The sequence below is a fragment of the Anastrepha obliqua genome, chromosome 5 (assembly GCF_027943255.1).
Source record: "Anastrepha obliqua isolate idAnaObli1 chromosome 5, idAnaObli1_1.0, whole genome shotgun sequence".
Classification (NCBI taxonomy): domain Eukaryota; kingdom Metazoa; phylum Arthropoda; class Insecta; order Diptera; family Tephritidae; genus Anastrepha; species Anastrepha obliqua.
Window position 1 is genome coordinate 19511391 of NC_072896.1, and position 19947 is coordinate 19531337.

The 19947-nt window shown below is 38.9% G+C and overlaps 1 protein-coding gene across 2 annotated transcripts in view; it reads left to right on the top strand.

The window, feature by feature from the left end:
• LOC129249081 (uncharacterized) overlaps positions 1 to 19947 on the top strand; it is a 57738-nt gene that overhangs the window by 16494 nt on the left and 21297 nt on the right. For both annotated transcript variants that reach the window (XM_054888705.1, XM_054888706.1), the window contains exon 2: positions 11762 to 12011. In XM_054888705.1, coding sequence (XP_054744680.1) covers positions 11762 to 12011 — 250 coding nt within the window. The remainder of the gene's footprint in view (positions 1 to 11761; positions 12012 to 19947) is intronic.

Below are 19947 nucleotides of genomic sequence, written 5' to 3' on the forward strand. Positions count from 1 at the left end.
CTACCCCTCATCTTCTCTGCTCGCGCTCTTTCACAGTTGGCCTGCCAACGCGATTAATTGGAGAATACGATTTCGTTTTTTTTTTTGTTTTTAATTTTTTATCGTGGTAATACACGAAATATTTATTTTCTGTCATTATACACTGTCATTACACATACATATTTAAGTATGAATGTTTCTGTAAGTACGACACACACAAAAAAACGCAAGCACCTCTTATTCCGCCAACACTGCAAGCAGCAAATGAAATCACAACCTCGTAAACGCGAGTTCAACGTAAATATTACCTTGTTGGCACTATTATTTATTATTTTTTCCGTTTTTTATCCTTTCTTTTTTTTTTGCTGCTTTTTTATTTCTCAGCATTCACTTTTGTTTGAGTGCTCACGGTTAGATGCCAAGTTTAATTTTCATTATTTTGTATGCCTTTGCTTTTTTACCAGTTTTACCTGTGCACATAAGAAGCTATTTTTGGTGCACTGACTGCCGGCAGCAGCCTCATTTATTATGATTATTGTTTATTACAATATTTTTGTTTGGTAAAATGAGAACGGTTTTAATTGTATGTCATTTTATTAATTACTGTAGCTGTTGATTATTTGCACTTGCATGTAGCTGGGCACTTCTTGTCTAAAAATAGTATAGTAGTATCGGCTGGTGGTCTAAATCGTCCAAGTAATCAAAATAGTGCTAGAAATCGCCACTTCGTCTAGTCTTGCGCGAAAGTTTAATATCACTTTACACAATTTTTATACCCAGAAAGTATCAACAAACTTTGAAAATTATATTGACAGGGTGCGTTGCTGCGAAATGTGTTCTATGACTAATGGGAATATTTGATTGGGAATATTAGAATGATGAGAGTAGTCGATTAAGCCATGTCTGTCTCTCCTTCCTTATGCACGATAGCTGGTGCAAAAATTAATACACTGACAAGCAAAACTGCAACAATGGTTTTCATATGGCACTTTATTTAAGGGGTTGGGGGTAGTCAGTATTTTCAAAAACTTGGATTTGTTTTTGTTTTTTTTTTTGCATTTTCTTAAAGCATAATATCTTAAAAATATTGTGTAAAAATTTAAAGTGAATCCGACAAATATTTTCCGAGTTTTTCAACAATTAACAAAGCCGCTCGGGCGCTCCGGAAAGCGATAGCAAAACCTTAAATGCGTTTTCCTCAAAACTATGTTCTTTGAACTGGTGATCACTGTAACTTAAAACCCGCTTAGTAGATTTCGATAAAAGTTATACTGCTTTTGAATAACATATTGTAAAAAACTCCTGCCTGATCGAAGGGTGGTTTTTTTTAGTTTCGATTTATTTTAAACAATTAATTGTCGTTTTTTTTATCGAAAATCTGAGAAAAATTTCCAGAGACCGCCATATTGTTAATTTTGCAAAAAAGGTTTGATCAGGTTTAGATTATCTATTAATAAATCTAATTTTTCTTGTCCTAGGTCTTGCTATGATCACCGCAAGGGACTTCTGGAGAAACGGGTTCCACACAAACAGCGATAACTTTTACAATTATGATTTTTTTTTTTTATTTTGCTAAAGTCAAGTCGAAACATGATGCATTAATGCTTTGTTTTTAATTTTGTAAAATAAAGCAAATCACTAGCAAAAAAAAATATATTGAAATTCATAATTTTTTCGGGCCTCTGACTACCCCTAACCCCTTAAAAAAAGTTAATTTATATTGGTTCTGAATTTAGCATAAATATTTTTATAGTTAGTTTACCACAAAAAGCTCCCGAAAGTATTCCCTGCCAAGCATTAACTGCCACGCTCCTATGCCAGCGTTTGATGCAGCTCTCAAAACAGTTCTGGAACTCTACTTTTGGTATAGCCACCAGAGCCGTCTTCGAATTTTCGATTACCTGCTTTCAGCTGTTAGAACTCACTCGCCGTGGCGGTTTTTGACTTGATCAAACAGAAAAAAATCGCAGGAAGCTCTATCAGGTGAATTCGATGACTGTTGAATGGTATTCGCTTCGTTCTTGGTAAAAAATTTAGGGATAATGATGCCACTGTGCGACGGTGCGTTATCATGGTCAAAATGACAAATTCTCTACAAATCATTTCGTTTTTTGGTATAATTGGCGTTTACACCCTTTTTGGGTGTTTCGCCGAACTCCTCCTCCTATTTGTGGCATGCGTCCTGATGTGTTATTACTTCTGTATTATTGTATTATTTTTTTATGAGGAGCTTTTTCATGGCAGAAATACACTCGCAGGTTTGTCATTGAGTGCCAAGGGGCGACCGCTATTAGAAAAAACGTTTTCTTCATTTTAGTGTTCCACCGAGATTCGAACCTAGGTTCTCTCTGTGAATTCCGAATGTTAGTCACGCACCAACCCATTCGGCTACAGCGGTAGCTCTTTCGGCTTTGGCAAATCACTTCACGTAAATAATAGTCCCTCTTAACTTCTGGCAAAAATTCGTGGTGTACAGTACCGTTGTAATTCATAAAAGTTGTGAGCTTGGTCTTGGTTCATTCGGAGCTCTCCACTTTCTCGTCTGATGACTGAATTGCATGTTACACTTATAAGCCCATGTTTCCACTACGGATACGTTTGATGAATGCTGGATCGGATTCATCCTTGGAGATCATATCTTTGGTGATATCAATGCGGTCGCTTTTTCGCATGAAATTCAGGCTTTTTGGAACCAACTTTGCCACCACCCGGCGCAAATACAAATCATTAACTACAATGCTTGAGACGGATTCATAATCAATGTTTAAGTCCTCTGTCAGCGCTCTGATGGTTAATTTGCGGCTACTGATCCATGTTTTTTTCACTTCATAGATGTTTTCGTTAGTTTTCGATGTTGACAATCTGCCACTACGTTTGGATGGACCCACGATCTCTTCTCAAGTGTTCATGCCACATTCTTCTTCTTCTTAATTGGCGCGATAACCGCTTACGCGACTATGGCCGAGTTTATCAAAGCGCGCCAGTCGTTTCTTTCTCGTGCTAACCGGCGCCAGTTGGACACACCAAGTGAAGCCAGGTCCTTCTACACCTGATCTTTCCAACGCAGAGGAGGCCGCCCTCTTCCTCTGCTACCACCAGCTGATACCGCATCGAATACTTTCAAAGCCGGAGCGTTTGTATCCATTCAGACGACATGACCCAGGCAACGTAGCCGCTGAATCTTTATTCGCGGCGCTATGTCTATGTCATCGTAAAGCTCATACAGCTAATCATTCCATCGCCTGCGATATTCGCCGTTGCCAACGTGGAAGGGTCCAAAAATCTTACGCAAAATTTTTCTCTCAAACACTCCAAGCGTCGCTTCATAGGATGTTGTGATCGCTCACTCTTCTGCACCATACGTTAGGACGGGTATGATGAGAGCTTGTAGAGTGTTAGTTTTGTTCGTCGAGAGAGGACTTTACTACTCATTTGCCTACTTAGTCCAAAGTAGCACTTGTTGGCAAGAGAGATTCTACGTTGGATTTCCAGACTGGCATTGTTATCGGTGCTAATGTTGAATCCTAAATACACGAAGTCTTTTGCAAACCCAAAATCAAACCTGTCAACAGTGGCGTGGGTGTCGATACGCGAGTGCGCCGACTGTTTGTTTGAAGACAGTTTGTCCTCGTGTACCACCAGACCCATTCGCTTTGCCTCTTTATCCAGTTTGGAGAAGGCAGAACTAACAGCGCGGTTGTTAAGGCCGATGAGTCAATATCATAGGGCATACGCCAACAGTCTTCCTCTTGTAAAGTATTGTGCCTGAGCGATTAAGTTCTGCGGCTCGTACGATGTTCTCCAACATCAGGTAAAAGAAGTCTCATGTCAGTGAGTCACCCTGTCTGAAACCTCGTTTGGTATCAAGCGGCTCGGAGAGGTCCTTCCCAATTCTGACGGCGCTGCTGGTGTTGAGCAACGTCATCTTGCATAGCCGTATTAGTTTTGCGGGGATACCAAATTCAGACATCGCGGCATACAGGTCGAATGCAGATTTGAAGTCGACGAAAAGATGGTGTGTGTCGACTCACCTTTCATGGGTCTTTTCCAAGATTTGGCGTATTGTAAATATTTGGTCGATGGTAGACTTTCCACGTCTAAAGCCACACTGATAAGGTCCAATCAGTTGGTTGATGATGGTAAGGAACGGGCAATATTTTTACTAAAAATTAGCTTAAATTAAATTTTAAAAATTAAGTGTGAAAATTTACAATCACAACGCGCGGTTTTTTGACGGATATACAAACCAATTTTTCCAGAATAATAAAATGTCGACAATGAAATATGGGAGAATAAGTCAAAGCAATAATATCTGTCATATGCCCTTTTTTTAGACTTATATCTCAATTTCTTAAGTGGTTAAAGTTTACCCCTGTTTAAGATAAAACAGACTGTAAATTCGGAGGATCCATTCATCTGAGGTATTATTTATTTTTATTTATTGAAAAGAGTAATAATTATAAATAATTATTCCATTATGCACAAAAATTGTATCATATGTGCGTTGGGCATAAATTCTCCCTCTACCTCTACCCCTCGACATATATGGGTCTATTTTGTCTTTCACCAATGAAAAATAGAAAAAATCATAGAACTGGGACATAACAGCTTAAGCTATCTTATAAAAATGTCTGTCAGCACACATCTCCGCATAGATATATCGACACTGAAGCTAGTAAATGAAGACTGACTACAGAAATGATCCTATGAAGTATAGTAAAAGATGAATATGTAAAGTTGAATTGATGGCAGATATTATTTTTGAACTCCTCAAAATCTAGTCTTTATTTGATATTTAAAATATTTGTTTTATCGAATTAATACTTTCATACTTCACCAGAAAAACACGCACACGCAAAAATTAAAGGTGATTTATTACTTTTCATCAAAGAAATTTTATTAATAATTATGGTTATTCGTGAGCACTAACAATGTAAGTAAAAATAAAACGGAAGCTATTACGTACTTTTCGGTAAAAAAGAATAATAAAAATCTTATCAAAATGTTAGCATAAAATAACGATTAAATGTTGATTGGAAATTTCGTAACTACAAAATTTTAATTTTTCGTATTATTTAACAACTTTTCTTTGATAACAGAGTATGTTAATTGCACAAACAGTTCTTGAAATTAAATATCCATTAAGCATAAAAAATTTCACATAAAAAAAGCTCAAATCATAAGTTGCCGGCATTCCAGTCAACACTCCCACAGAGACTGTAATTACAATATATCCAAGTAGATGTTGCCTAATAGAGGAGTAACTTGCGTGCACGCCCACGGATTTCCGGTAGTCACTAACAAAGATTGTATATTTCAATACCACACACACACATACACACAAACATGCATACTTGAGTGAATAAGCACCACCCAGTTGGAATTCTTGTGAGTAATAATACAGTGTTCGTTTTGTGACGTCTCTGACAGAGAGATCTCAGTATAGTAAAAAAAAAATTTAATGTCCAGCAAAGGTAGTCAATAAACAGCTTTTTCAGTTGGCTGTGATTAGAAAGATATTAAAGTTATTAAAGTTATTGAAAAGATCATAGAAATATAGTATTTCGAATATTGGTTTTTATTTGGTCAACAATAGCAGAGCCACTTCTTATACTGTTCGTAGGGGATCGACTATTCAGTTATATGGCTTTCGGGCTTTGACCAGAATAGGACGTCAAGCGCTACTCAATTGGTCAAGGAAAAACGTCTCTATGTTAATTTCTTTGATATCGCAGGTCACTGTCTCCTAGGTCGATACGCTCAAAGATTGAATGTGAATCGCTCTCGGCATAAGGTGCAAGAATGAAGAGGAGAAAGAGTCATACTTCTTCTTTGTCATTGTCCTACATGGCATGCCACTAGGTTTTGCTGTATCACATTGGAATGAGTTGATTTAAAGACCGGCTGCCACTTCTACCTACCTACCTACCTGCCAATACTACCCGGTAGACAAGCTGCGCTAAGAGTCGTTACTAACTCACGCTGCTATTCGAAATTAGTCGGTAAATGTAAAATAAGACTGAACATTGTTGCGAAACACAACAAAGTTTGTCTTATTTGGGTGTATAGACATTGTGGTATTACAGAGAACGAGTTGGCTGACAAACTGGCTAACTGGCTCTGCAACCATACCACTAGTCCCTGAATCCCTTCTAGGTGTCAATTTTGCTTCAATTCAAGTATGAATTGACAACATCATAAGGTCTACCCATAGAAGACGTAGGTCTGAGTTGTGCTCCGAGTAGCCAAGTGCTTTGTCAAAGAACCAAACAGGAAACTAGCGACCTTTCTCCTAAACCTTAATAGGAACGACCTGAGAGCACTGGTGGCTATAATCACAGGGCACAATGCCAGTGGTCAGCATATGGCTACCATGGAAATCATTGACCACCCAATATGCCTATGCTGTCGGCAAAACGAGGACACTGCAGAGCATTTTCTCTGTAGTTGTCCGGCGTTTTCTAGAATCAGACTTAGGCTGTTGGGTTGCGATATATTGAGTATGGATAAAATTCATACTCCTCCTCTTTTGGACCTAATAAGATTCATTAATGAATCCAAAAGGTTCGTAGAAGAGTGACCACAAACCAATTTTTCCGTTTCACTATTCATACTGTATCTATCCTTTCTCTCTATTCCTTCCACTATAATCTATCCAAGTGTAGTAGAATGGTCTTCCTGACTGAGTGCTTGGGCTTTTCCAACCCCCCATAAATCTACATCTATATGGCTACCCGATAGTGAGGCGCACTTGGGCACTTACCCAGTAAGCTTTAAGGTAGTAGTCTGGTCAAATATTCATTTTTTATAGATAATTTTTAGGATTTTTTTTTAAATAAAATGCGACCGTTTTGATTTTATAGTATGTTATTATTTACATCAAATAGTATAGAAAAACATTCTTTTTACATATTTTTTGTAGTAGGGTGGCACCAAAGTAAGCGTCTTTGAAAAAGCAGGTGGCTTGTCAACAGGATTTTAGCTCCTCAGGACATCTAAAACGAAAAATTTGAACTGATTATTATTCTTTAGGCTTGTCATTCTCGCAAGTCCGATGAATAAAATGGTACTCCTTTTGGCATGATTTGGAGCAATAAAAGAGATCTCTTCGTTATTTTTTTCTTTTTAATTCAACAATAGAAAAAAACTTCCTTTATTATAAAAAAGAGTATTGTCAGTATTATAAAAAAAAAAATACCAGTCTAACGGTTAGACGCGATAGAAGTGAAACCTTCTGTAAAACAAACTGAGAGAGAATAAGACGAAAGCAGCATTAGGAGCAAGATAATTATAGGTTCATTATAATATTGCTATAAAGTTCATATTTTATTTTCTTCCTTTTATTATTATTCATCCTCAATGTTTTCAATTTCAACAAATGATACGAGTGGCTTATGATAGATAAAATATGATACAAATGCTTTGGTTTCGATGTTGCCAACATATCTTTGAAATACCGCGTCAATGGTTGTTTTTGATCGTGTTGTCGATTCAATGCGATTGTTACACATTTTTAAATTGAATGTTGTATTGAGAACGTCAATTAAAGGAACCGCTGTGTCCAATGCAAAATTTACGTTAAAATCGCCACTTAAAATCATTGGAACTTTATCGTAATCTTTTCTAAGTAACCGCGATACTTCTGGTGTATACTTTATTAAATTTTCGTGAATGAATTCCGTGATGCTATTTATTGATTTTTTTTCAGTCGATACTCACGACACTTTTCTGTATTATTTTTCGGCATAATTGCGGAAAATATTTAAAAATGAAAATATTTACGAATATAAAAATACACATGCGGTTGCTATTATGAGCGTCCCCAGCAAAACCTGCGTGACCGAAACTCTAACACAATTACATTTTTTTGAATGTTACAAACACATATGCACGCAGGTTTTGCTGGGGCGTGACCGAAACTCTAACACAATTACACATATGCACTCGTATTTGTTTGAAAATCGACTTTTTTTTTTGGTTCTCCGTCACCTTTGGAAAATGTGTAAACAGTAAGCAAACTTTATTTATATATTTTTCCTCATTTTTGCATCAGTAAAATTAAACAAACGCCGTAGCCGAATGGGTTGGTGCGTGACTACTATTCAGAATTCACAGAGAGAACGTCAGTTCGAATCTCGGTGAAAACACCAAAATTAAGGAAAACTATTTTTCTAATAGCGCTCACCCCTCAGCAGGCAATGGCAAAACACCGAGTGTATTTCTGCCATGAAAAAAAGCTCCTCATAAACATATCATAAAATAAAATAAAATAATTGTTTTTTTTTCTTATTTTTTTTTCTGCAATATTGTTAAGTTACATAACCCAAAATTCCTCAAGTTTTAAAAAATGTTTTCAAGTCACTTGCTCTAAATCTCGTGATATTCCAAAATCGTCATATTTTACCTCCAATCTGTGGATGAGATCAAAGACCTTGGGATCATTTTTAACTCCAAATATTCATTCTGAACTTAAATCTATTAGATTATCTCAAAATCATATTCGATGTTGGGCTTTGTTAGACGTAGTAGTTAAAAATTCTCAGACCCTTACGTAGTTAAATTACTGCTTATTAATTACTACCTGCAAAAAATTACAAAACTTTATGAAAGAAAAACCATTCACAGCCATCCAATGTCGTTGAGAAAAGGGATCTGGCCTGTAGAACTGCCTAAGACTATCCCCCAATGGCACACTAAGGAACCTCAAGCGCATAGCCGCCAAGCCCGGACGTTTGCAAAGACGGCGTTCAACAGTCTCTTTTTCTACAGAATTCCCACAGCTTCTACAATGGAGGTTGTACGGAAGTTCAAGCTTCGCTGCATGAGTTCCGATCACCCAGTGACCGATGAACACCGCTATGAGTTTGGAAATTGAATGGCGGGGGATCCCCAGCGCTTCAAACTTCTATCCTACTGAGACTATAGTGTTTCTGAGATATCACAGGATAGGATGGAAGAAAATTGTGCAGTTTCCATTTAAAAACGGTCAAGGGGTCACCGATTTCTGAGGTGGGGGCAACTGCAACTGGTTCTGTCGACCCCTTCCTGGAAAGCTCATCAGCAATTTCACTTCCCCTCTATGTTCCTATGCTCTATAACCTAGATAAGATAAATGTTCCCTGCGCTTTCTAGACGTTTGATCTCCTCCTTAGAGGAGTCGGCCAGAAGACAGCTGCAGTAAGGTGACAACAGGGCCGTGATCGCAACTTTTTTGCTCTAAGATATTTAAATTGTTCTATCCCATTTCCCTTTTATAGTTCCCGCTCAGTATTAATTGGATTAAAGTCGGTTGTGTGCAGAAGGTCGGTACTATCGCTTTCTTTTGCGTTTAATTTAATTCAAGGCGACATTCATTTCTCTTTAACAGTTCTTTTGCAACGCATTAACTTTCTTATTCTGGCAAGAACTTTATGAAGCTCCTACCCTTTTTATCTCAAAATATACAAAACCAATTTTGCGTCAAATGGACCTATTGTTCGGACTCTCCGCGACTTTTAAGGCGGAACTTAAATTTGTTATTTAAAAAGTTTTTTTCTAGGCCTGACACTCCTTTCTCTATCCTAGACAGAACCAGTCTAATGAATTCATTCCACCAACCTTGAAATTGTCGACTCATTTGGACGATTATTTCTGTCTCACTGTTGACAGTTATGATTTCAAGGTTGTAAGAGACTTCGTTTATTTAGGAACCATGACAACATCCGATGAGGCGTCCCTTGGAGTGTTTAAGAAAAAGATTCTGCGCAAGATTTTTGGCTCTTTGCACGTTAGTGACGACGAGTATCGCAGACGATGGAACAATGAGATGTATGAGCATTACGACGTCATAGACATAATGCAACGAATAAAGATCCAGCGGCTCGTGTCGTCCGAATAGATACAAATGATCCGGCTCTGAAAGTATTCTATGCGGTATCAGCTGGTAATAGCAGAGGAAGAGGAAGGCCTCCACTGTGTTGTAAAGATCAGGTTGTGACATATAGTGCGACATGTATGGCTTCACTTGGTGTGTCCAACTGGCGCCAGTTAGCACGAGAAAACAACGACTGGCGCGCTTTGTTAAACTGGACCAAAATCGCGTAAGCGGCTATCGCGCCAATCAAGAAAAAGAATCCAGCTTCATTTTCAAAAAAGTAAGGTCCAATGACTCCGCTGGAGCATAAACCGCACCAAACAGTCACACGTTGAGGATAGAGAAGCTTTTCAGCAATAACTCTTTGGATCTTCTGAGCCCCAGATCCGACAATTTTGCTTGTTGACGAAGCCACCGAGGTGGAAAAGGGACTCATCACTCAAGATGATTTTTCGATAGAATTCCGGATCATTTTCATACATTTCAACGATTCAATCAGTAAAGACACGACGTTGTTGATGATCGGCCGGCTTGAGTTCTTCTGTTAACTGGACTTTATAAGCCTTAAGACCCAAATCTTTATGCCAAATACGGTGGAATGACGTTTGTCGAATGTCTAACCCCAAAGAACGACGAGGAATGGATAAACCTAAGAGTTTTCTTCAACACTTTCAGCTACAACAGCTATATTTGCGGCTGTTCTTGAGCGACGTGCACGGGTTTTATTCTTCACATCACTAACTTGTCCCAACAGCTCGAATTTTTTCACAAATTTCTGTATTGCGCCCCGATAAGGTGCTTCACGATGACCCAAAAATGTTCGAGTTTTACGAACCGTCGTATTTTCTACTTGTCAAACATCCAAAAATGACAGCTTCCAAAGTGACATCTACCGAAATAGCGGGTTATTCAAAATAACACCTGTTATTGGAAAATCCTTTATTATTTGATGCAACATGAATTCTAATATTTCATTCATTTGAAGAGTTAATTGTTGAGCAAAGAAATGCCAGCTGGTTTCTACCACAAAAGTCCAATAAAAATAAAATACTTGTCAATGTTGTTTTTGTTTTTTTTTTTTTTTTTGCTATAAAAGTGATTTTTCCTACCTGCATTCCATATGATTCGTAAGAAATTACCAATCCCGAAAATTCCAGGATTGTTGCTAAGTAATCCCGAAATGTTTGGGACTTAAAAACGGCCGCGATGCCTAATGCTGGGTACTGCACACATACACATGCATTATATATTTACCCTTACACGTTTGCAATCTTTACTCTTTGAAACTTTGGCAAAATTACGCATTAGCGCCATAATTTGAGAAACACAAAGCACGAGGGTTAAGGGGTTGAATGCGGCGGGTTGGTAGGTTCAACTTCACTGCAATGTCAGGAAACTGCGAAAAACGCACAACCTTTACTGAAAAGAAATATCTTTTGCACAGCAAGAAACGAAAGCATTCAACCACACATAGACATCCGTATGCGAATATACACAAGGATATACTAAGTAGAATATTTATTGACACACGCCTAGCAACCTTACACACATACTCACACACACATAAATTGCCCATCACCCAAGAGTGGTTTAGCCAACTGCTCATAAGCCAATGACATAGCGTGTCAAGTATGCCGAGAAAACAGCAACAGCAAAGCGCCTAGAAAAGTCATTTAAAAATAGACGCATTGTCGCGCACTTGACGGCTGCACGTCGCTCTGTTGCCCCCCCTCGCTGTTGTTACTTGTATTCCCAAACTAATAATTATGTAAATTCCCAATGTGAGTAGCGCTGCAGGCAAAGCCTTTGTTTGTTGGGTTTGTTTTTATTTTTTGATTTTTGTTTTTGTGCTCTCGTTGCCATTTTATTTTTATTTTCACATTAACTTTTGTGGTTTTCAATTTTTCTCGCATTGTTTGTCGCTTACAGAGTCCAAGTGCTCGAGTGGTTTCAACAGTTGTACGTCCAAACGGAATCGTTCAGATCGGACGAGGAGTCACAACGTGTCCGTGAAGCGGGCAATAATTGCTATCGTAAGGAACACCATCCACTCAAGGCATGCGATCTCTATACGGAGGCAATATTTTTAGCGCCCGTCGAAGAGGATGCGGACAATACAACAGCGGCAATGGCGCACGCCAATCGTTCGACAGTGCTGCATGATTACGGCATGTATGAGGTATGTATAAATTGGCATTTGTGTGTGTGTGTGTGTGAGAATGAATAAATGTATATATGTAGGTAAATAGTGCGACAAGTATGCTTCGCGCAAACACGAAAGCCGGTGTGCGGTGAATTTTTCTATGTAATCGTGTAGATAATTTTTCAATTTAATCAGTATTCCACTTCTGAAATGCAGTCTATGGCCTTCAGTCTATCTCCACATGAGCGAATATATTAATTTCCAGCTGCGGAAATATCAACTCAAATAACAATTCGCTCTTCTGCAGTGCAAAACCTTTTTTTGTTAGTAGTTTTGCCACTCAATTTCCACCTCTATTTCGGGTTTAAATTTGAAAAGCTCCGTAAAACTGAAAAGCTCGAGATTATGTTACAGGGTCCGGCACTGGAAGTGTAACAAACCTCAGACCGCTCGCGAAGGTGATGCCCGTGACTGTGACTGTTAGTTGGCCAACTGACAGTCCAGAGTATTGTTTAGAAACACGCGGAAGCATTTGGCCGAGAGTAAACGCGAAAAAAGAAAATCAGTAATGGATTTCAAACGTAATAGTGTGATGGCATTATATTAGATGGGGAAAAAGAAATGTCGTATTTGTGATCGAAATTAGACGCTTTATTTAACATACTCAGAATTATCCGATTCAAGTCAAATATGCCCCATTTTGTTAGCAAACTTATTGCCATATAGAAGGCAACTTCATTATCCCCCCTTTATAAAAACCCCCCTCATTATTTGCAAAAAACTCAGACAACTAGTTTTCGCAAGCCTCTTTTGAGGCCAACTTGGTATCATCAAGGGCGTTTTGCATGGACCGGAAGAGATGATAGTCACTTGGGGCCAGGTCCGGACTATATGGTGGGTGCGATAGGATATCCCATTCGAGATCCCGTAGCTTCTGGCGGGTCATCAAAGATGTGTGAGAACGAGCGTTGTCCTGGTGGAACACAACACCATTCCTATTGACCAGTTCTGGCCACTTCTGGTCAATCGCCTGCTTCAAACGGTCAAGTTGCTCACAGTAGAGGACCGAATTAAGGGTCTGGCCATAGTTGAGCAGCTCATAGTGGATAATGCCCTTCCAATCCCACCAAACACACAGAAAAACCTTCCTGGCGGTCAATCCGGGCTTGGCGATTGTTTGGGCCGGCTCGCCGCTTCTCGACCACGATCTTTTTCGCCTGGCGTTGTCGTACGTGATCCACTTTTCATCGCCAGTAACCATCCGCTTCAAAAATGGGTCAAGTTCGTTCCGTTTTAGCAGAGAATCGCAAGCGTTGATTCGGTCCAAAAAATTTTTTTGCATCAACACGTGTGGCACCCAAACCTCCAGCTTTTTTTGGAATCCAATCTTCTGCAAATGGTTCCAAACGATTTTGTGGTCTACACCTAGTTCCTGACTAATCATGCGAATGCTCACATGCCAGTCTCTTTGGATAATTTCAACGATTTTATCAGTTTCTACGACGATTGACCAACCAGTACGGGGTGCATCTTCGACATCTACTACACCAGAACGAACTCGATCGAAGCAATGCTGTGCTGTGCGAATCGTTACAGTATCAGGCCCATAAACTTCACAAATTTTTGCCGCCGCCTTCGTTGCATTTTTACCTCTAAGGTAGTAAAAACGTAAAATATGAAGAATTTCTTGCTTGGTGGACTCCATCTTTGACGCGCTATAACTTAAGTCTGAAACGTACGTTAGTGTGACCCGATGCAATAAATACAACGCAAGATATGTTTAAATGTCACGCTCAATTGACAAAATACGACATTACTTTTTCCCCAACCCAATATTTGGATGGAAAATCATTACCAGCGATTGTTCGTAAGCGGAAACACCTTAAAATAAATAAAGTTTTTGCTTATCGCACCATTACTCGTTACAATGATATTGATAGCATCACGAAACGTCATAGAGGTGGTCATCAAAAGACTGAAACGTCACGTGAAATGGTTCAAAAAGTGCAGAAGGGACTTGAACAAAATCCCCGATCCCCTGCCAATGACCATAGCATACGCCGCATACTCAAAAATGATCTCAAAGTCAAGCCTTGCAAGATCCAAAAGGCGCATGATCTCACACCAAAGCAGCAACAAACCATACTCGAGGGAGCGAAGATAATGCTTCGCTTAGCCGAAAGCGGTCAATTTCTGAACATTGTGTTTTCTGACGAGAAAATTTTTGAAATTGAGCAATTCGTAAACTCCCAAAACGATAGGGTTTATTTGATCGACCATTCATACGAGAATTTGAGTCATCGATTGGCCACCAGGAGCCAATAAACGCCACAGGTAACTGCAGATGGGCGCTCTCCAATCGTTTTCATCGAGCCTGGCGTCAACGCAAAAGCGAAATATTATGGAGAAAGTTTTCTGGAGGTTGTTTTGAAGTCGTGGTCAAACAAACAGTTCGGCTTCAGACCATTGACGTTTCAACAGGACTCGACACTGTCTTATAAAGCTCGAGTGAGCCAATAAGGGCTAAAAAACCACGTTCCGCACTTCCCAACGTCCACATAATAGCTCTCAAATTCATCAGACGCGACTCCGATGGATTATTCTTTGTGCCATTTTGAAGAGCAACGTCCGAACTAAAAGATTTACCAGTCTGGAGGCGCTGAAAAAAGCCAATGTCCGTGAATGGGCCAAAATACCTGCAAGTCACATTCGGGCAGTTTGCAATTCGTTTCTGGACCGTCTCAAGGCCATAGTCAAAGCAAAGGGTGGTCACATCGAGCAAAAGTAAATTGATTCTTAATTTTTTGTTATTTTCACACATTTTTTACTTTGAATTGACTAAAAGAAATTTTCTAAACTAAATTTATGGCATTTTTAATTGGTTACACTTCGAATGCCGGGCCCTGTAAAAGGCATGGTCTCATAAGCACTTGACTACATTGCAGTATTTCTTGACTGCATCTACCTCTGAGCATCCATAGAAAATATGGAATTCCAACCTGTAAATGGAGCCAAGCTTATCGTCATATAATGCGAAACCCGTTTTTATTTCCTTTACTTCATCTGCACTTTTCCAAGTTTAAATATATTATTTGATGATTCCATAGAGCTGTCCACCAGCCTAACTGCGGCTAAGAACCATTTATTTAAAAGTGGATATATAGGGTTTTTTAATAAGAGGTGGTATTTTGATATTCAAAGAAAAATGCATTTTTTTAATATAAATGTTCGGATGTTTATGTCATTATAAAAAGGAAGGTATGCCGGCAAATGCCGACAGAACAAAATCCATTTCATGAAATTTTCCATAACCGAATCGCAAAATGGCTGCCCTATGTCCTCGTACTCGATAGCGTCACGAATTCCATCTTTGAGGTATTGAATCGGCCCTGGGCTGTTGGCGTAGACCTTCTCTCTCACGTGGCCCCAAAGAAAAATGTCACAAGGGGTTAAATCACAAGATCTCGGTGGCCAGTTGTGATCACCTCTTCGAGCGATAATACGGTCTGGAAACTTTTCCCGTAAAAGATCAATGGTTTCGTTGCTTGGGTGGCACATAGTGCCGTCTTGTTGAAAGAAAACGTTGTCCAGAGCAATACCATCCAATTCCGGCCATAAAAAATCGTTAACCATCTCTCGATAGCGCAATCCATTCACCTATTCACCCGAAACTCTATGCAAATCATGTTTGGGTGCTACACAATTTGCCCTCGATGTCGTATTATCTTATGTCGTAAGCTTTTAACGGTTAAGTAAGTATTCAAAGGACTTCAAATCATGCCCTTGCCGCCCTTGTGAATACCCCAGTTGTTCTTAAAGCGAGAAGTTCTAGCGCTGCTGTCGGGTGTTGTTTAAGGAGCAGAATTTTAACCCTTTCGGTACGGAAAGCCGCTAACGGAAATACAAATTATTTTATATGTTTAATAGTTGCAATGGGTGAAATAAAAGTCTTTTGACCCATCAAAATTGTAGGTATCTTCAAACATTGCCGGGACATATAAGTCCCGTTCGGACCGAAAGGGTTAAAACGAAAGCAGCTCGCGTTTCAGCAAAGGCAATTGAAAATATCGTTGAAGCATTTTAAAAGTTATTTCAAAATTTCAGATATGCGTTTCAAGCACATAGCGGAACTTGTCAAGACCAAATTTAAAAACAGTTTTCATATCATAGACCCGACAGTTACTGATATTGATTAAGTACTAAAGAATATGGTGTTTAGATCCAATCCCTTAGCAGCGCTGCAGACCCCCTAATCGGCATGAATAATAAACTACAATGTGCAGAAGTTATTTTGCTCACCTGAAACTTCTCAGAAATAAATTACTATGAAGGTCCTGTAAGCAACAAATCTGCAGGGCGCTCATAAGAGCAGTAGCAACATATGGCTGGGTACTGACATCTAAGATAAGGAACTACCTTCTCCGCCTTAAGCATAAAATCCTATTACGGATATTTGGATCAGTAAGAGAAGCTAATGGATCTTACACAACCACATACAATGATGAGATCGAACAACTGATATCAGGTCGGAACGTTGTGCGTTTCGCTAAAGAGATGGTTTGGACCCCTACTCAGGATGGACGACAACAGAATTGCGAAAAATACCTTCAACTCTCTTATTATAGGCACTAAAAAACATGGAAGACCGTAAAAGAAGATGGGCAGACGATGTTGATACAAATTTACGCCCTATAAATGCTAGGAGAAGCGACACCTTGAACCGGCTCCTAAGGAGCGCGATTGTGAAGAAAGCACTAGCTCACCCCGAGCTGTAATTGCTATATTGAGGTCCATGAAAGATTCCTACTCGAATTCCTAAGTGCTTCCACATTTCTATTTAAACGGAAGAAGCTTTCCCCCTTCTTGTTCGTTTTCATCCAAGCAGCACTTGCAAAAGCTATAGGAAAGTTAGCAAAATTTCAGCTTTTTCGTGAGGAAGTCAATAGTCATATCTATCGTCTAAGTTGTGGGAAACCACTAACTTTACAAAGCTTCGATTAAATGGTTGCACTGTAGAAAAATAAGGTGGGAACACTTCCAAACTTGATAAGGAAAATACATTCTGATATCATTTGAAAGAAACTAAAGTTAGTAAAGAAAGGTAAGAAATGGAGAGGAGATATTTTTACTTCCAGAAGAGAGAATAAGAGAAAATATTTGTCGGCTGTATTAGAAAAACGATAATATCGTCGACGTCCGCGTTTAAGCTCCTATTCCAAAAAACTCTCGCATATTCATGGTACAATCTGTCTAATGGAAACCTGATCGCCATAACTTGGTAACTATTTGAACATTTCGATTCTAGCAAACTGAATTGTTCGGGCTTATAATATCTACTATACGCAATACTTTCAATAAAATGTATAGTCACCACCATTAGTACATCTTTGAGTCATAAAATTAAAAACTAAATAATTGGCGCGTACACTTCTGTTAGGTGTTTGGTCGAGCTCCTTCTCCTATTTGTGGTGTGCGTCTTGATGTTGTTCCACAAATGAAGAGACCTACAGCTTCAAGCCGACTCCGAAGGGCATATGGTTTTTTTATGAGGAGCTTTTCATGGCAGAAATACACTCGGAGGTTTTTAATTGCCTACCGAGGGGCGACCGCTATTAGAAAAAAATGTTTTCTAGTTTCAAATAGTAGTCACGCACCAACCCATTCGGCTATGGTGGCCTTTCTTTGAGTCATACTTTGTGTTAATTTCTGCGCTCGCTGTGGAGTTAAACGGCTTCAAATCAACAGAATTTGTCTTGATAACTTTTTAAGCGTCCACATTTATTTTCCTTTGAGTTTTTGCTTAACTTTTGCTCAAACGTTTTCAATAAGATTGGCATTAGGCGACTGTGAAAGCAAGTCAAACACATAAATCCCATTTTGCTATTTCCACTCTATACACTTTCGGTTTCAATGGTTGGGATCGTTGTCTTCTTGTACAATCCAAGGGTGGCTAGTTCTTCCAAACATCTTCGCAGCTGACGGTAAGGATGCTTTTTGGTAAATTTAATTCTTCAAAACTGCATTTCCATTGGCGGTAAACTAAAATAAACGACCAAATCAGTTTTCGGAGAAGCAGCCACAAACATGAACTTTAACTGGTTGTTTAACAGTTCGTTGACATTGTCGATTATCAGCAGTACACCAAGGCCGGCATATGCAACTATTCGCCTAAAAAAAAGATTCACCCGAGAAATGTTTCAAATGCTCATATTACTAAAGCCTTAACTGAGGTTAATAAAATCTCTAAATTCGTGAGATAGATTTTTCATTTTCAAAAGATCACCTATTGGAAATGTTGAATATTTATTATAAATCGTTTCATTGTACTTCCTTTTTTTAATGCCTATTAACTTTAAAATATGTCCGCTTATCCTATAAGAATCTAATTTTTTCATTGGCTTAATAAATAAATAAATATCACATTTGCCCAATTCCGTTCTGAATTTGTCTTAGTCCAAGCAAGTTTTTTTCAATGAGGGATAATGAGATCAGCGGGCTTTTTTTTGTTTTGAGGTCTTCTGCGCGTCAACGTCCTCGAATCGTACCTTTGGATGTATTAACACTACTTTTTCTAACTCTTCAGCTTTACTCAACGACAACTTCGGCTTTGTCACAAACAAATCAATGACCTTCAGATCTTGCGTTCGAGAGATAAATGTTCTGGACCTCGTCCGATGAGTTGTCAACGTTTTTAACTTCGATATGTCGTTGCACCCATTTACCGATGAACGTCTTCGACTTCTTCAAATATTTTACTGCAGATGCACGTAACATTTTTGGACCTTTAGTTGGTGAATACAAGGTGAAGTCCAAAATAAACAACACTGAACTAAAATAGAAAGGACAGGAGCTTTGTTCTGATAACTTCGAGTTTATTTATTCTAAAAGCTTTTCGAAGGAGTGTTTTAGGTCATTGACCGGAACTCCTTCAGGATGTCGGTACAAGACTTTTGGATGGCCTCTACGGACGCCAAATGGTTTCCTTTCATGGCTAAATGCCATTTTCCGAATAGGTAGAAGTCACAGGGAGCCATATCAGGCGAATACGGTGAGTGATTGATGGTTAAAATAAGATTTCTAGTCAAAAACTCAGTCACAAGAGTGGAGCGATGAGATGGTGCATTATCATTTTCATTATCATTCGACGAATGCGATGCAACAAACGCTTCAAAACGCCAAAATAGAAAATTGCTTTGACGGTTTGGCCCGTTGGCATGAACTCCTTGTGGACAACATCCTTGGAATCGTAAAAACAAATGAGCATCGACTTAATTTTTGACTTCTCCAAACGCGATTTTTTTGGGTGGAGGCTCGTCTGGGGCCTTCCATTCGGCACTTTGGCGTTTAGTTTCAGGTTCATGTTGGAAACCACAAGTTTTATCACCAGTTGCAATGTTGTAAAGGAAGCTCTCATCTTTTCTCGCCTCTTTGATGAGGTCTTTCGAATGTTAAACTCTGAGCAATTTTTGGTCCTCAGTTAATTTGTGCGGAATGAAACGTGCCCTAATGATCAGTTAAAATGCGATAAATCGATGTTTTGGAGATATTCAACTCCGATTCGATGAATTTGAATTATGATTTTGGTTCATTTTTCATAAATTTATGAGCAATTTCGATGGAGTTTTGGGTGATTACTGATTTTGAGCGACAATTGTCATTTATGTCCTCACAACCATCTCTGAAACGTGTGAACCACTCATGAATTCTGGCACGAGATAGACAATCATCGCCATACACTTTTTGCCACAAACATACTGACACTTTAGACGCAATAACTTCGCTTCCACTGAACCGAATGTTACCAAGCTTTCTCTGGAAGTCAGCTAGGGATGTAACTTCCAACGCACTAACTCATTAAAAATATGGTGCCATCAAAAACATTTTTATGATACCAGTCTTTGGATTTATTTTGGGCTTCACCTTGTACATAGGAACACTGCTTCAAATTGAACTCATTTCCTACAAACAAACT